A 14,248-nucleotide genomic window follows, 5' to 3' on the forward strand; every position below is an offset into this window, starting at 1 on the left:
CTCCAGCTGTTTTTGGACTACAACTCCCACCATCTCTAGCTAGTAGGACCAGTGGTCACGGATGATGGGAATTGTAGTCCAAAAAAAGCTGGAAACCCAGGTTTGGAAAACCCTGATCTGGTGAGAGGAGTGTTTGAACTGTGGCCTGACACATCAACCACGAAACACGCTGAGTAGCACATTGATGACTTGGATATGCATGACTGAAATAAGAATTACAAGTCAGGGACCTGTGAAAATTCACATTCTTTTGGAATTAGTGTGTCAGTTAGAAGCTGACACATTCTCTCCTGAATTTAGTTCTTCAAATTAGCCCAATTCACTCTCCCCTCACAATGCTTTTGGTTGGCAAAGGGCAGCCCCCCCGCCAATTTACTGCTGGATTGGGTGAGAGCTGGTGCCTGCATGTCTCTCTCTGCTACCACTGATTTTAGGAGACTTGAGATTGCATCTCTCATCTGCATACCAGTTGGAAGGGAGGGGCCTGAACACAACTCTTGCGGGTGGGGGCGGAGTTGCTCTTACCCCACCTGAGCTGCCCAATTTAGCACCCTCCTATTCTCTGCCCAAGGGATGCGGGTGGCACTGTGGGTTAAGCCACAGAGCCTAGGACTTGCCGATCAGAAGGTCGGCGGTTTGAATCCCCGCAACGGGGTGAGCTCCCGTTGCTCAGTCCCTGCTCCTGCCCACCTAGCAGTTCAAAAGCACATCAGAGTGCAAGTAGATAAATAGGTACCACTCTGGCAGGAAGGTAAACAGTGTTTCCGTGCACTGCTCTGGTTCGCCAGAAGTGGCTTAGTCATGCTGGCCACATGACCCGGAAGCTGAACGCCGGCTCCCTTGGCCAATAAAGCGAGATGAGCACCGCAACCCCAGAGTCAGCCACGACTGGACCTAATGGTCGGGGGTCCCTTTACCTTTATTCTGTGCACAGACTTCCTGTTTTATAAATTGATATACAGGGAGTAGGTTGAGGGGATGAATGAGAAAAGTATTAAGTGCTCTGCAGCCCTGCCCACATGCATTATGCTGAGTCTCACCAAAATAGCATAGAAACAATTTTTTATTATAATAGCTATGTGTAGCTGTAGTATTATTGTCACAGTTGCATTCAGCAAGTGTGTAGCTATGCACAAAACCCAGCCTTGTAGATATTTTCTCAAGGGATCACTTTTTCAGTCACTAACACAACCTTATATCCCCTACCACCCCTGCTGCTTTTCGAAATGTGTTTCTTTTTCTGGCAGCCATCCCTGGCTCTTGCTGTGCAGTGCTGCAAGTAATAGCATTTCCCATTCATTTCCTGTAGGGTGGAGGCGTGTGTTTCTCGTGGCTGGGGAGCCATGCTGTTCCTGTGCTTGGCGCTTTTTTCTTTTCCAAACCTAGAATCGTGATCTGCTTGTGTATAAATATCTATCCCGTGATCCGCTTGTGTGTAAGGATGATTTTGAAATGAAAGAATGAAAAGGTCGTCTATAACACATTCAGGGTTGTTTTTGTTTAATGTAAATCTTGCCATACATGGAAAGGTCCGTTGTTCTTGAGTGTGTCTGGGCTGACGTTGCCAGATTTGCTGTATCAAAACCTGCAGCTGGAGAATACGCATGGCAGGATTTGTAGTATTTAACTGGTCAGGAATTTGAGTGCATAAGGTGCAATGCTGCTTTTCACCTGTCAGGTTTTTCTGGGAGAGAGGCACCTCCCCCAGTAAGAAGCAGCACTAAAAAGGCAAAGGGACCCCTGACCATTAGGTTGCGGCACTCATCTCGCTTTATCGGCCGAGGGAGCTGGCGTACAGCTTCCGGGTCATGTGGCCAGCATGACTAAGCCACTTCTGGTTAACCAGAGCAGTGCACGGAAACGCCGTTTACCTTCCCGCCAGAGTGGTACATATTTATCAACTTGCACTTTGACGTGCTTTCGAACTGCTAGGTTGGCAGGAGCAGGGACTGAGCAATGGGAGCTCACCCCGTTGCGGGGATTCGAACCGCTGACCTTCTGATCAGCAAGTCCTAGGCTCTGTGGTTTAACCCACAGCGCCACCTGCGTCCCTAAGAAGCAGCACCAGCCAGAGCCATAAATCCAGTCCTACTGGATGAAGGGCTGGAGCTCAGGTCTAGAGCATCTGGAGAGATGCTGCCAGTCAGTGCAGGCAATGCTGAACTAGATGGACCAACTAGTAACTGACTCAGTATAAAGCAGCTTCCTATGAATTTTTCATGCCTTTCTGTCCCATTGATGGCTTCAGAGTATAAAATGATCATGTGTCTGTACTTTAAATGAAAGAACAAGGGGTAACCTAAAAACTCCTGTTTTCCACTATGCTTTAGGAAGAACCCCTCCTCTCATAATCTGTGGTAACTGTGCCTAAGCACTTGTAACAGAATCAATCGCACATTCTTCCCCTGCTGTCCACTTCCTTCCTTCTGTTGGTCCTGCCGTGGAGAATTTTAGATTGTAAGCTCCTTGGGGGAAGGGACCTAATGCTACTGTGCTTTGTAAAAAGTACCCTCCTGGCTAATAGCACCATATAAATAACAAACCATAAAACATTTTGGGTTGTGTGCGGTTTAGTAATTATCCAAATCCTTCATGGGAAAGATCACAACAGGATCCTAGTGTGCTCTTTTTGCCTTTTCAGGTTTATTGTCAAACGCTTTCAGCATTCTGGAAAATGGCTGTAGATATGGGGGTGGTATTCATCCAAGTCCTACTCAGAGCAAGCTCACTGAAATTAACGAACCTAAGCTAGTCATGCCCACTAACTTCAGTGGGTCTTCTCTGAGTAGGGCTAGCCTTGAATACCACCCTTGTTATTTAACACATTTACCTTCAAGGTGTACAAGATTTAAAACAACCACCATCGAGAAGTTCAGGCGTGGGGTGGGGAAACCCCAACAAAATCGTTTCAACAAACTCTAAAAGCAATGAAACCACCTTTACAAGTTCTAAAAGAAAAGGAAAAAAAGAAATAAAAAGGTGTGCCGTGTTCCTTATGATTATTGTTTGAATTGCTTCTGTTTTAGGCCCATTTACCTTTCGCCGTGATTGGCAGCACAGAAGAAATCAAGATAGGGAACAAAATGATGAAGGCCCGGCAGTATCCCTGGGGGACGGTGCAGGGTAAGTGATGGCTTTGGCTGTGGTGACGTTTTTACCCAGACCAGAGTTGCTATTGTTGTGTGCAGAACAATGAACCTAAGTAAAAGTAGCAGGAATTAGAGGCATCTGGGAAAAAACAGGCCCAGCCAGAATTGTAGTTGGTGGGATGATGTTCACGAGGCAGACAGGTAGCCCCTCCTGCCAGTAAAATTCTGTTTGTTTTAAATTGAATATAGAAAACCCCAGAGCCCTTTGTTTGTAGTCCAGCCATTTTCTTGCTAGGTTCCCAGATTGCTTGTTCGCTGCACCTCAATATTCGAGTATGGAATAAATGGGAAAATCCTGATCAAGTGGATGTTTCTTGAACCTCTGGTGGGCAATTCCCCACAATGCTGCATACAGGCCTTATCCCCTGCTAAGCCTCACTCCACAGAGATAGGAAAAGGTTCGAAATACGCAAATGGAAAAGATTGAAGTGTTTTTATGTGTACTGCGTAAATGCCTATATGAATAGATGACTGGCAGCCAGCTGTACTTTCCCATAAAAAAATGAAAGCACCCATTGGCCCGCAATTCTGTGTGGGAACAAAATAGCATTGCTTCATCCCCATGGCAACCCTGTGGGTAAAAATGGTTTATTTTTTGCATTGGAAGATGGTGTAGAAAACCAGTTCAGTATCAGATGGGAATAAAGTGTTGTAGCATGTCACTTCAACCTTTATTTCTGTGGCTAACCCTGGAAATACGTTTCACTAGCAGGGGCCGGGCCTAGCATGTTAGAGTATGCCATTCCCTAACTAACAATGGTTTCCCTAAGCATGGCTACCACAGCCAGGCCCTACACATCTGGCAACGATGAGAAATTACTCCAGGCCAGAGCTTCAACATCTAGTGAACTATAAGGACTTATATATAGCATTTCCACACAATTAACCCCTGTGATTGGGTGGCAGCATGCTGGCCAAGCACAGTACAAAACTGGGAAGCCAGAATTCTCTTTTTACATTTGGCTGAATAACAGAGCAGAGCGACTGTTGCACCAGTCTTAGCCAAGATGAAATCCTCTCCTGACGTGGTTCTGGTTCATCCTTGGTTTCCCAAATATTTGGAGCCGTTGCTAGGTAGCAGTGGGAGCTGCTTTGCAGCCCTCAATTTAAAGATAAATAGCTATAAGAAAGATGAGCAGGAGAGACCTTGAAGTTGCTCACCAGTAGTTAGCAGACACAGGTCACTAGGTTGCTGTGAGATGTATTTCTATTTGAATTATAGCAATTCTTTCTAAATTTGCACATATAAATTATCAATACATATGTGCTCCCTCTTCTCATTTTCTGATGACGTACTAGCAGCCACCTAGTCATTGCCAATGTTTCAGTTGCAGTTACCTTAAGCTAAATCCATCTAGCTGTCTTACAGGGTACTGCTAATGTGGGTGATTCTGTGAAGAACACCCATAGTGAATACTGCTGAAAATAAGTGCCAGTAAGAGCTGAACTGAGAGAGAAAACTTTTCTGAGGTTTACTGTGGGTGGGTAGACTTTTCTGGAGTAGACTTAGACATCTGTTTATGTCTAAGAATGTTTTGAAATCTTACGACCATTATATACCATTTCCTTCCTGTTCCTCTATTATCCAACTTTTGCCACCTTTCCATGTTTTCTCCAAGTTCCTGGTTTGGGGTTGTTGTTTTTTTTGTTGTTTTTTTGGAGCACTGTATAGGCTTCACTGTACCAGTTCTTTTTTCCCTCAAGGGGAGGTTCAAACTTCTTGTTTCCTTAACTATGGAGGACTCTGTGTAACACATGCTTAGAGACGCCCGCATTCAAGTGGCCCTTCCTCTTTTTACCATGAACAGTGGAAAACGAAGCGCACTGTGACTTTGTGAAGCTAAGAGAGATGTTGATCCGTGTCAACATGGAGGATCTCCGTGAACAGACACACACGCGCCATTATGAGTTGTACCGGCGATGTAAACTGGAGGAAATGGGATTTAAGGACACTGATCCAGACAGCAAGCCATTCAGGTATACAGGCATCCCCCCACTTACAGCCATTCCACTCGTGTGCGACCGCGTTTACGCACGGTGGCAAAATAAATAAATAAATGGTTCCAAAGCAGTGTGAAAAGAGCAGGACAGAGCTGGAGAGTGTGGGGAGGGGGGGACAGCTTGCATGGCTGCTCAGAGTGTCTCATTGCCCCCACTCATTCATCCTCCTTGACTTTCTTCTTCCTTGTCCTGCAGAGCCATCACTCTCTACCCAACCTGCCCATCCCTTTGCTTTTTCTCTTTTATCAGTTTTGTTCCTTGGGCAGGAGCTGAGACACCCTCTGCCCTCCGATCGCTGCTGCCCAAAAGCAAGCAGCAACATTATTTCTTGGGTGGGGGGTGGCAGAGAAATAAATAAAAAACAAACTGTCTCCAGCAACTTCCAAGACTTAACAGGGAGAGTGCTGAGAGGCCCTGCAGTGGCATTGGGCACCGGGAGCCACCCAGCCAATGGCCCATTGAACCCACTGACCTCTAGCTCAATCTTCCGGTCACTGGAGGCAGGCAGGTCACACACATGCATGTGCCAGGGCGCATCGCCACCCAGGGAAGGTGGGTGTGATGGATGGGATTTGCTGAGAGAGAGAGAGAGAGACTTCCCAGCCTCTCTCAACAGTGACCTCCCCACTTTACGCTATTTCACATATACGCACAGCATCTGGGAACGTAACCCCCGCGTAAGTGGGGGGACGCCTGTATTTCACCAGAATATTATTACTAGGCATTGGTGAGACATGACTTGAAAGGAACACTTGTCCACTTAGAAAATATTAAATGAACAGTGCCAACACTTTGTTAATTGGCCATGGAACACAGTGAGGAACACTAAATTTTGGGTCTAGTAGTGTGTGTCTGGAACACATGTCCTGTAACAAATTTTGACATTCAAAGAATTTCGTGTCACGTTTTTGAAAATTTAGTTTCTAGTCCTCATGGTTTTAGTGAAGTGTTTGGAAACATATATGGACAGTGTGTAGAAAAAAGCTTCAGTGTCATGTGCCATTCCTTGCATGGTTTCTGATCTCTCCACGTCCTTAAAATCTCTTCCATCTATGCTGTCCCGATCTTAAAAACACCTTAAAATAATTTAAAATAATTTGAAGCTGCAAACAATTGAAGAATAATATATTGTGCACAGCAAATAGGCAACCTTCCTTTCTGAACACAGAATTTTAGATTCCCTCAGAGGGAATTTGATTATTGAAAGATTATTTCATTCTTGTCACAAGGTTTGTTGCAGTGAGAAGAAACTTACCAGCCACAGTTTACCAAAGGTTTTTAAAGTTCCCCCTTTTCAACCTTGAAGTCTAGAAACGTGCAGCATTTAATTTTAACAAAAACCTAAGATTTTTGAGATTTGAGGTCCTGGTTCACACAGTTCAGCATTATCACAGCAATGCATATTTGTAGACTCTCGTGGCGTTAGTAGGTTTCTGGTTGCGTGAGTGGGAAACAAAATTTGATCCTTTTGCTTTCCCTGTTCTGTATCTCTCTGAAATGTTTCTTTTATCTCCTCATCTTCCATCCTGTCACCTTAGTTTACAAGAAACCTACGAGGCCAAAAGGAATGAGTTCCTGGGAGAGCTGCAGAAAAAGGAGGAGGAAATGCGGCAAATGTTTGTGCAGAGAGTTAAGGAGAAAGAAGCAGAATTGAAAGAGGCTGAAAAAGAGGTTAACGTGATAACTTTTATTGACTGTGTTCTCTGATTTTGGGCTTAAACTGTGTGTGTTGTTCAGGTTAACTATAACCAGTGAGGTTTATTTCTGCAGATTAATCAAGTCTGGGTAAAGGTAAAAGTAAAGGGACCCCTGACCATTAGGTCCAGTCGTGACCGACTCTGGGGTTGTGGCGCTCATCTCGTTTTATTGGCCAAGGGAGCCGGTGTACAGCTTCGGGTCATGTGGTCAGCATGACTAAGCTGCTTCTGGCGAACGAGAGCAGCACACGGAAACGCCATTTACCTTCCTGCCGGAGCAGTACCTGTTTATCTACTTGCACTTTGACGTGCTTTCGAACTGCTAGGTTGGCAGGAGCAGGGACCAAGCAATGGGAGCTCACCCCGCTGCGGGGATTCGAACCGCCGACCTTCTGATCGGCAAGCCCTAGGCTCTGTGGTTTAGACTACAGTACCACCCACGTCCCTTTAATCAAGGCTAACTAGTGCTAAATTTTTCTTTTTATTATAAAATATACAAATCAAACAAAATTAATATATAATTTATTCTATATCAATCACATAATTTTTTTTTATTGGTGTAATAAAACTAGCATTAATTTATCATCTCACATTTATTGGTTCACTTCCACACCATGGCAAGCTTGTGTATTTTAAAGTTAGCAGCTGAAAACATATCCATGTAACCAGTGTTTTGGGAGTCTCCCAGGCAAGGACCTAGCAGCAGACTCCTGGAAGACCACCCCCCACTATAAATATGTTGTGTCTTCAGTTATGTCTAAATTAGTTTGTGTGGGGGAGGGGGGCAGAGAGTAAGCAAAGGGAAAAAATCAACACTATATCAGTGGCAGCAATAGGAAGAAATAGGTATTCCATGGGTTGAATAATTTCTGATTTAGAAAGTAGGGCTATTTGCTTACCCTCTCACATTCCCATAATACTACATGCATCTTCTCCTGATTTTCCTCTCAATCTAGCTACAAAATCCTTTTCTCATTGTCTACCTGCTTTGTTTTTCCTGGCTTGTACTGGAATGAGACATACCATGGTCTCTGGCATAGCATTTTGTTTGAACTTATGATCATGTGGTATGTGCTTTTGCTCCCAAGAAATCACAGCCTGTAATCTAAGAACAATCCTCGGATACAGATTGTGGTTGGCTGGGGATGAAACAAACCATGATTCCTAGTTCAGTTGTAACTAAGTTAGGGTTTGTGATTTGTTTCCTCTTGGTATGAGCTGAGAGCAGCAAAGCAGGCATGACTTTACTTGTGCACAGTAAGCAAGCCATGGTTGTGACAGAAGTGGGGAACCTCTGCCTTGTGGGCCAAATTTGGCCCACTATGGGTCACAGCTTGGTCCACGAAACCATTCCTCCCAAACAACCCACCTAATACTGTATGTGACATCAGTTATGGAGCAGGCTGGAACATGTATGGATTGGCTGCCCAACAGAGTCTCAGTTGCACAGCCTATCACAGTATAGGTGTTCACACTGCTGGATTGGCTGCATGACTGAGTTCTCCATGGAGAACTCAACCATGAAGCCAATCCCTGCAGAAAGCAGCTGTGCCAGCCCTCTGCTTGATGCTTTGTTTGAGCATAGGGTTGGCAAAGTCCCTTCTTCTGTGGTTCCCAAGCACCCAACAGCCATTTAGCATAGCAAAAGGGACTGACCGGTGGGCAGGACAATGCACCTGTCAGCTGATTGGTTTGTCCTCTCGCTCACCTGCCTAAGTTGGCCTGCAGGGGTGGGGCCAGATAATGATCCCACCACCAGGCCCAAAAGATCCCACACACCAGCTTATGGCTTACTGCAATGTGTGAACATAGGCATTGACTTGCTTCTCCAAACTCCTGCAAGGAGTGCATTGGCTTTAGGAGCATATTCTTGGGTGTACAGTCTCTTCATGAATAGCACTGGTTGCAGAATTACTAGGTCTTGTGGTTACCTTGTGCAGAGTATATCCTAGAAACACCCTCAGCACTCCATTGTGGCCTTGCATTCTGTAGGGAAAGCAGTAGCAGTGGGCAAGCTGTCTTTCAGGGACATCATCGCTGATTTCCTTTTTGAGGATCCCCGTGGTAGGTTTATGAGGAACCTGAAGGCTCCCTGCAGCATAGCTTTGAAATCTCTTATGCCAAGCATCTATCCCCCAGTGCCCTGTTTTTGCACTCATGCATATTTTTACCCTGGGCTTCCATTTCAGTTGCATGAGAAATTTGACCGCCTGAAGAAGCTGCACCAGGACGAAAAGAAGAAAGTGGAGGACAAGAAGAAATCCCTGGATGATGAAGTCAACGCATTTAAGCAGAGGAAGACGGCGGCCGAATTACTCCAGTCTCAGGCTCAGCAGGCAGGAGGCTCACAAACTCTGAAAAGGGACAAGGAGAGGAAGAAGTAAGTTGGTTTTCAGTTGGGTGGCATTTTGCCTCATCATTTTCTCCTACCACTGCCCTTGCCTTGGCTTTTGTAAGCCCTTTGCTCAGACCCTGGCCTGAGTACAGGCAAGGGCTTGGGACAGTATGGTGGGAGACTACAATGTTCTACCTCAAACAGTTGTCGCTAAGAGTGTTTCCCTTGCCCCACAAGTCTTTGGCCCACCTTGATTTCATGCTGGCAAAAGCTAGACAAATGAAAGGCCTATTAGGAAAACCTATTCCTATAGCACGTCTAGGCCTGTGCTAGCAGGCAGGAATCGCCTGACAACAAGTTGTTTTTTTATATGCTGACTGCTGTACAGAGGCCACATTTTAATTATTCCATGGGGCAGCAGTGTCTACATCTTAATCAGCTCACCCCATTGGCAGGGATCCTAACCTTTTTGGCATATATTTTATTTTCACTTTTGTATCAAATTGAACTTGTTGCCACTCATCATCACCAATGGCAGGCATATAGGGCTTTCATCACAGACGTGGAGGGATAGAGCAACACTTCATCATCTAGCCTTCAACTTCAGTACTTTAGGCTTAGGTACTTTGCTCCAATCCAGTGCTTGAATTACAGGGACAAAGGTAGGGAGCCTTTAAAAAAGAGGAGGGGAACCTGTGGCCCTCCAGATGTTGATAGATTACAGTACACATCATTCCTTTACCACTGGCCATGCTGACTGGGACTGATGGAAGTTAAGAGTCCAGCAACATCTGGAGAGCCACAGAGTCTCCATCCCTACCTGGTAAAATCTATCCTCTTAGTCTTCTAAATGGTGCCAGAAGTTAAGAGGGATCATTCCTCCCCCTAATTTAAACATTGCTTGAGTTGTCATATCTTAAATTTGGAGCAGTTTACACATGTAGATCATGAACAAGCCCTGCAAGTTGCTTTTATGTCAGGTTTTTTTCTTTTTAAAAAATACAGGGTGTAAAATCAAGATCTGATCACTACCACCCCACTTTCATTTTCGTTTTTGGTGCACTCAGTTGCCTTCATCTTCCTTAGTTGCCATTTGTATGCTGTTTTTACAGTTAACCCTGCCGTTTGCTGCATGGTGCATGAGGGCACGTTGTGCTGGTAAGCTTGACTAAATGAAATAGCCATTGCAGTGGGATTCGAATGGGCACTTTGTGCAAACAGACACAATGTAATCTGAACCAGCAGTTTGGCCTCTAGTCAATCCAGCAATCCCAGCACATACACACCCTCCAGTTATATGAACTGCCCTCAGATCTTCTGATGAAGGGCAATCTACAAATAATAATAATAATAATAATAATAATAATGTGTCTCTGCCACTTTTTTCCAAAGGGCTTTTTAATCCCCTCCTGTCCAGCATGAACCAGCCACAAAACCTATCTTTTAAGTTCTTATATGTACTCCTGTTACTTACGCATTTTTTTGTCTTGGCTTGACTTCTTCATAGCCTAAGGTACAGTGGTGTGGTGACGGTGGGGATTTCAACATGCCTCTTTTTCACATTAATAAGCCTATTGCCCATATAGCAATCAGTGGAGCCAGCATTTCCTGCCTTTTCCTTCTTGCTCCGCTTCAGAGTTGTGACCCCGTTAAAAACACACAACTAGTTGCTGGGTAGAGGTCAACATTAGGGTCCCACAATAATTTACCCTCCTGCCAGCCAATCTGCTAGCAAGGAAGCATGCACTCTTAACTGTGCCCGTGTTCAGTATGGCATCTTGTTTGAATCTAAGCAGCCTTCGTGCTGCTGTTTGTTTTGTTTCCCCTGTCTGGCCTGGTATGTAATTTGAATGGGAATTTTTCTGGGTTAAATGTGCTTTCTCTTGAACAATAAGCATACAGAACAAAAGGGAGGGACGCAAGTGGTGAGATGGGAAAACAATGGTTTGGTCTTCAAGACTTGAAAAAATAAGCTCAGACAATAGGAGTGTTTTATATGGGGCCTGAGAACTTATCTAGGGGCTGGAGAGTAGCAGGAGTAAACATTGTGTGTTCTTGTTAGCTCTGGGTTGCTTTTGGCAGGCAGCCATATGCAAGACTGTGGCGTGCTGGTCAGTGGCTCAAATAGGCCTTCTTCTTTCTTTCTTTTGTTCCTAAGACAATTTGCAAACATGCCCTTACTGAATGGGAGCATTTGTCCTTGCCAAGTGCAATAGCCAAAAATCCTGTTCAACGATTCACAAAACACTTTCCAGTATTGATTTGGCCTGAAAAGCCTTGCGTGGCTTCCTCATTTTTGCCAGAGCATAAACAATTCGCATCTAAGTGAACAACCCCGCTGCAATCGGCTGAGAACTCAAAGGGCTGCATTCATGCTACTGTGTCTTCAAGCATGCTTAAGTAAAATTAAAAACCATATTAATGTGTGTGTTTCCCTCCTCCCTTCTGTAAATGAGGGACCGGGGTGGGCAGTGCACAGCCACAGGCTACATAAATGTGGGCACCCAGATTCTTTGGTGTTGCATATATTTTGCTTGCATATTTGGAACCCCAGATTTAAACATCAGTTTTAAATATCTAGTCCACTTGACAATGTGATGTCAATATTTATGAGCTCAATGGCTCAGGAACCAGGCAGTTAAATACTGACTCAAATTCATTCTTTTCTGTTGATTTCTGCCTGTTATTGAAGCTGTTTCTTTATTTCCAAAGACAATTATTTAACATACAAACAATCTTGTTTATTCATGTTCAGTTTCAGAACAGAAGTATCACAATTTATATAACAATCATTGAAATTCACCATGTTGATGTAATAATGAGCAAATTGCATGTAATATCCATGCAAACGACCTCTATGTCTCATTTGTTTCCACTGTGGCCAAAGTACAGTATGTTGCCCACCCCTGTTACAACCATATATATTTTATTAACTTCCTTTTAATCCAGATAAACATTAATCCTTTTTCTTTTTTTTCCATTTTCAGTTCAGGTTTCCTGTAGATCCTATTCTTTTGCTCCAGAAGCGACCACCCCGCATTTTGAATTAACATGCAGTGCATTTCTTACCTACCTGCCCATCTCCTACCCACTGCACACACATCCCTTTTTGCTTTTGTTTTGCTTTTTTCCTAAACACAAAAAGAGGCTGTTTTGGTGAAGAACCCTTTGGCAGTCACTTCTGTGGAGCTGATAAGAAAGGCTCTGAGTACTTTTCTGTCTTAGTCCGAAGCTTGCAGGACCGATGTCCTAAGATTTTCCTTGTCGGCATCTCATTAATGCATTGATGCGTGTTTCTGCATGATAGGGCAGCATGTTTGCTTTCTACTTGTTCTGCAATGCCTGAGCCCTGTTGCAAACTCTCTAAGAAAGGCAAAAAAAAAAAAAAGTTGTGTGCAAAAGATTCCTTCTCCCACACCTCACCTTTTTAGTTGCATTTTGACAGTTGTAGAACTTGTCACAAAGGCCTGATGAAAAAAAGCCTCAGGGACGTGAGTCCACATCTGCACTATACATTTTAATCAGTATCATATGACTTTAAACGGGTTGTCTGATGGAACCCAAAGAGTTCATCATCATCCTGGAAAAATGTGACCCGCGGTTGCTTCAATGTTCTGTCCTTGGGCCTGTTGTTCACATCGAGAACTAGGCCAGGTAAATAGACTGATCCTATAACATGTTTATTAAGAAGTCCTGCTGAATTCAGTGGAACTCAGCTTCTTAGTAAGCATGGTTTGGATAGAATTATTTTATCTGAACAGAATTCCCACAGCTTTCTTTCTAGGAGCGTGGGAGGCCCTTTATACGAAGTCAGACCATATCCTAAACCTGTTCACTGGCAGCCCTTTCATTTCAATAAAGCTTGCTTCAAATCTGGTATTGCAGGACTATCCCCTTAAATCTGATTAAATTTAAGTATTTCGCCTTAAACATCAACTATATTTTAGAAATGTGACTTCTTCTCATGCTTTATGATTAGTTTGGAAAATAGTAAGTATTTTTCCTTCCCCAAAGTTGAAAAGAACCATATGTTCAATTTTTTAAAAAATATCCTTCATTTTTACTAAAATTTATTGAAAGCTTTATTTTTATACTGGAAGGTTTTGTTTAGAAGTTTCACCCTTTGGGAAAAGGAAATCTGACTTGTTTTTTCAGAGCCTGCAGTCTTTTACATGTATTTCACTTTAATTTGGTGGGGAGAGTTACATTTTTAAAGTGAGAGTTCAAAGGGTTCAGATAATGGTGAAATACTAAAATCTGTCTAGTTTAAAGAAATATAATATGAGCTAATGAAGCAGAAAAATATAGCATAAGAATACTGAGAAAAAATTATGGTCTGGCTTAATATTCAATCTCTCCCCCCCCCCCCAAAAAAAAATCATGGAAACCATAGTTCTATATGGAATAGAGGTATTTGGAGGGGAAAGCCATTTTGGATTAGGTGGTATGCAACTGATGTAAGTTGATAGTGTAGATGTGACCTCATATGTGTCACCTTCAACGCCAAAAAGAGCAGGTTGTCTTCCTTAAATGCACAAGTGAGGAAGCTTTCATGACAGCATTTCATCTCTGTTTTGGATTTGCAGCAACCCCAGCTGCCTGAGCACCTGTTTCTATTTGATGGCATCAGTTTCAGCAATGGAATCAGACTACTTGTGAGGGAGGGTGAGGTCCTTTAGCAGTAAAATACACTTGTGTCCCTTAGCTCTCTCCCTTAGGAATACCCCCCCCCCACCTCAGGATGCAAAAGTTGCCTATCCCTAAGACAAACAGCTAAAAGAAACTATAATCTGATTACAGTGTTTCTGTGTAGACTCCCCTTCTCCTGGAAACTTGCATGCACGACCCCATTATCCTTAATTGGATTTCTAGACAAACATGTACACTTAGAATCAGAGTATTAGTCTTGGATTACAAAGTACTTATTTAGAAGTGAAATCTTTGCACTGAAATCTTGAGGTCCCCTTAAATGTAACAGAATGTCTATCTTTGTGTTGCTTTGTTACAGTCTATATTTTTTATGGAAAACTTTTTTTAAAAGAATAAACTTCTTTCGTACAATAATT

At 43.5% G+C, this 14,248-nt stretch overlaps 1 protein-coding gene across 6 annotated transcripts in view; it reads left to right on the plus strand.

Annotated features, from left to right (window-relative positions):
* Window positions 1–14,248, plus strand: part of SEPTIN6 (septin 6) — a 49,556-nt gene that overhangs the window by 29,611 nt on the left and 5,697 nt on the right. For 3 of the 6 annotated variants that reach the window (XM_081897650.1, XM_081897652.1, XM_081897649.1), the window contains exons 6-9: window positions 3,027–3,123; window positions 4,958–5,126; window positions 6,689–6,821; window positions 9,037–9,227. In XM_081897650.1, coding sequence (XP_081753776.1) covers window positions 3,027–3,123; window positions 4,958–5,126; window positions 6,689–6,821; window positions 9,037–9,227 — 590 coding nt within the window. Of the gene's footprint in view, window positions 1–3,026; window positions 3,124–4,957; window positions 5,127–6,688; window positions 6,822–9,036; window positions 9,228–10,294; window positions 10,341–12,169; window positions 14,247–14,248 lie in introns of those variants that run through there. The other 3 variants (XM_081897653.1, XM_081897654.1, XM_081897651.1) reach the window with 3 other exon arrangements.

The sequence above is a fragment of the Podarcis melisellensis genome (assembly GCF_964234715.1).
Source record: "Podarcis melisellensis genome assembly, chromosome: Z".
Lineage (NCBI taxonomy): Eukaryota > Metazoa > Chordata > Lepidosauria > Squamata > Lacertidae > Podarcis > Podarcis melisellensis.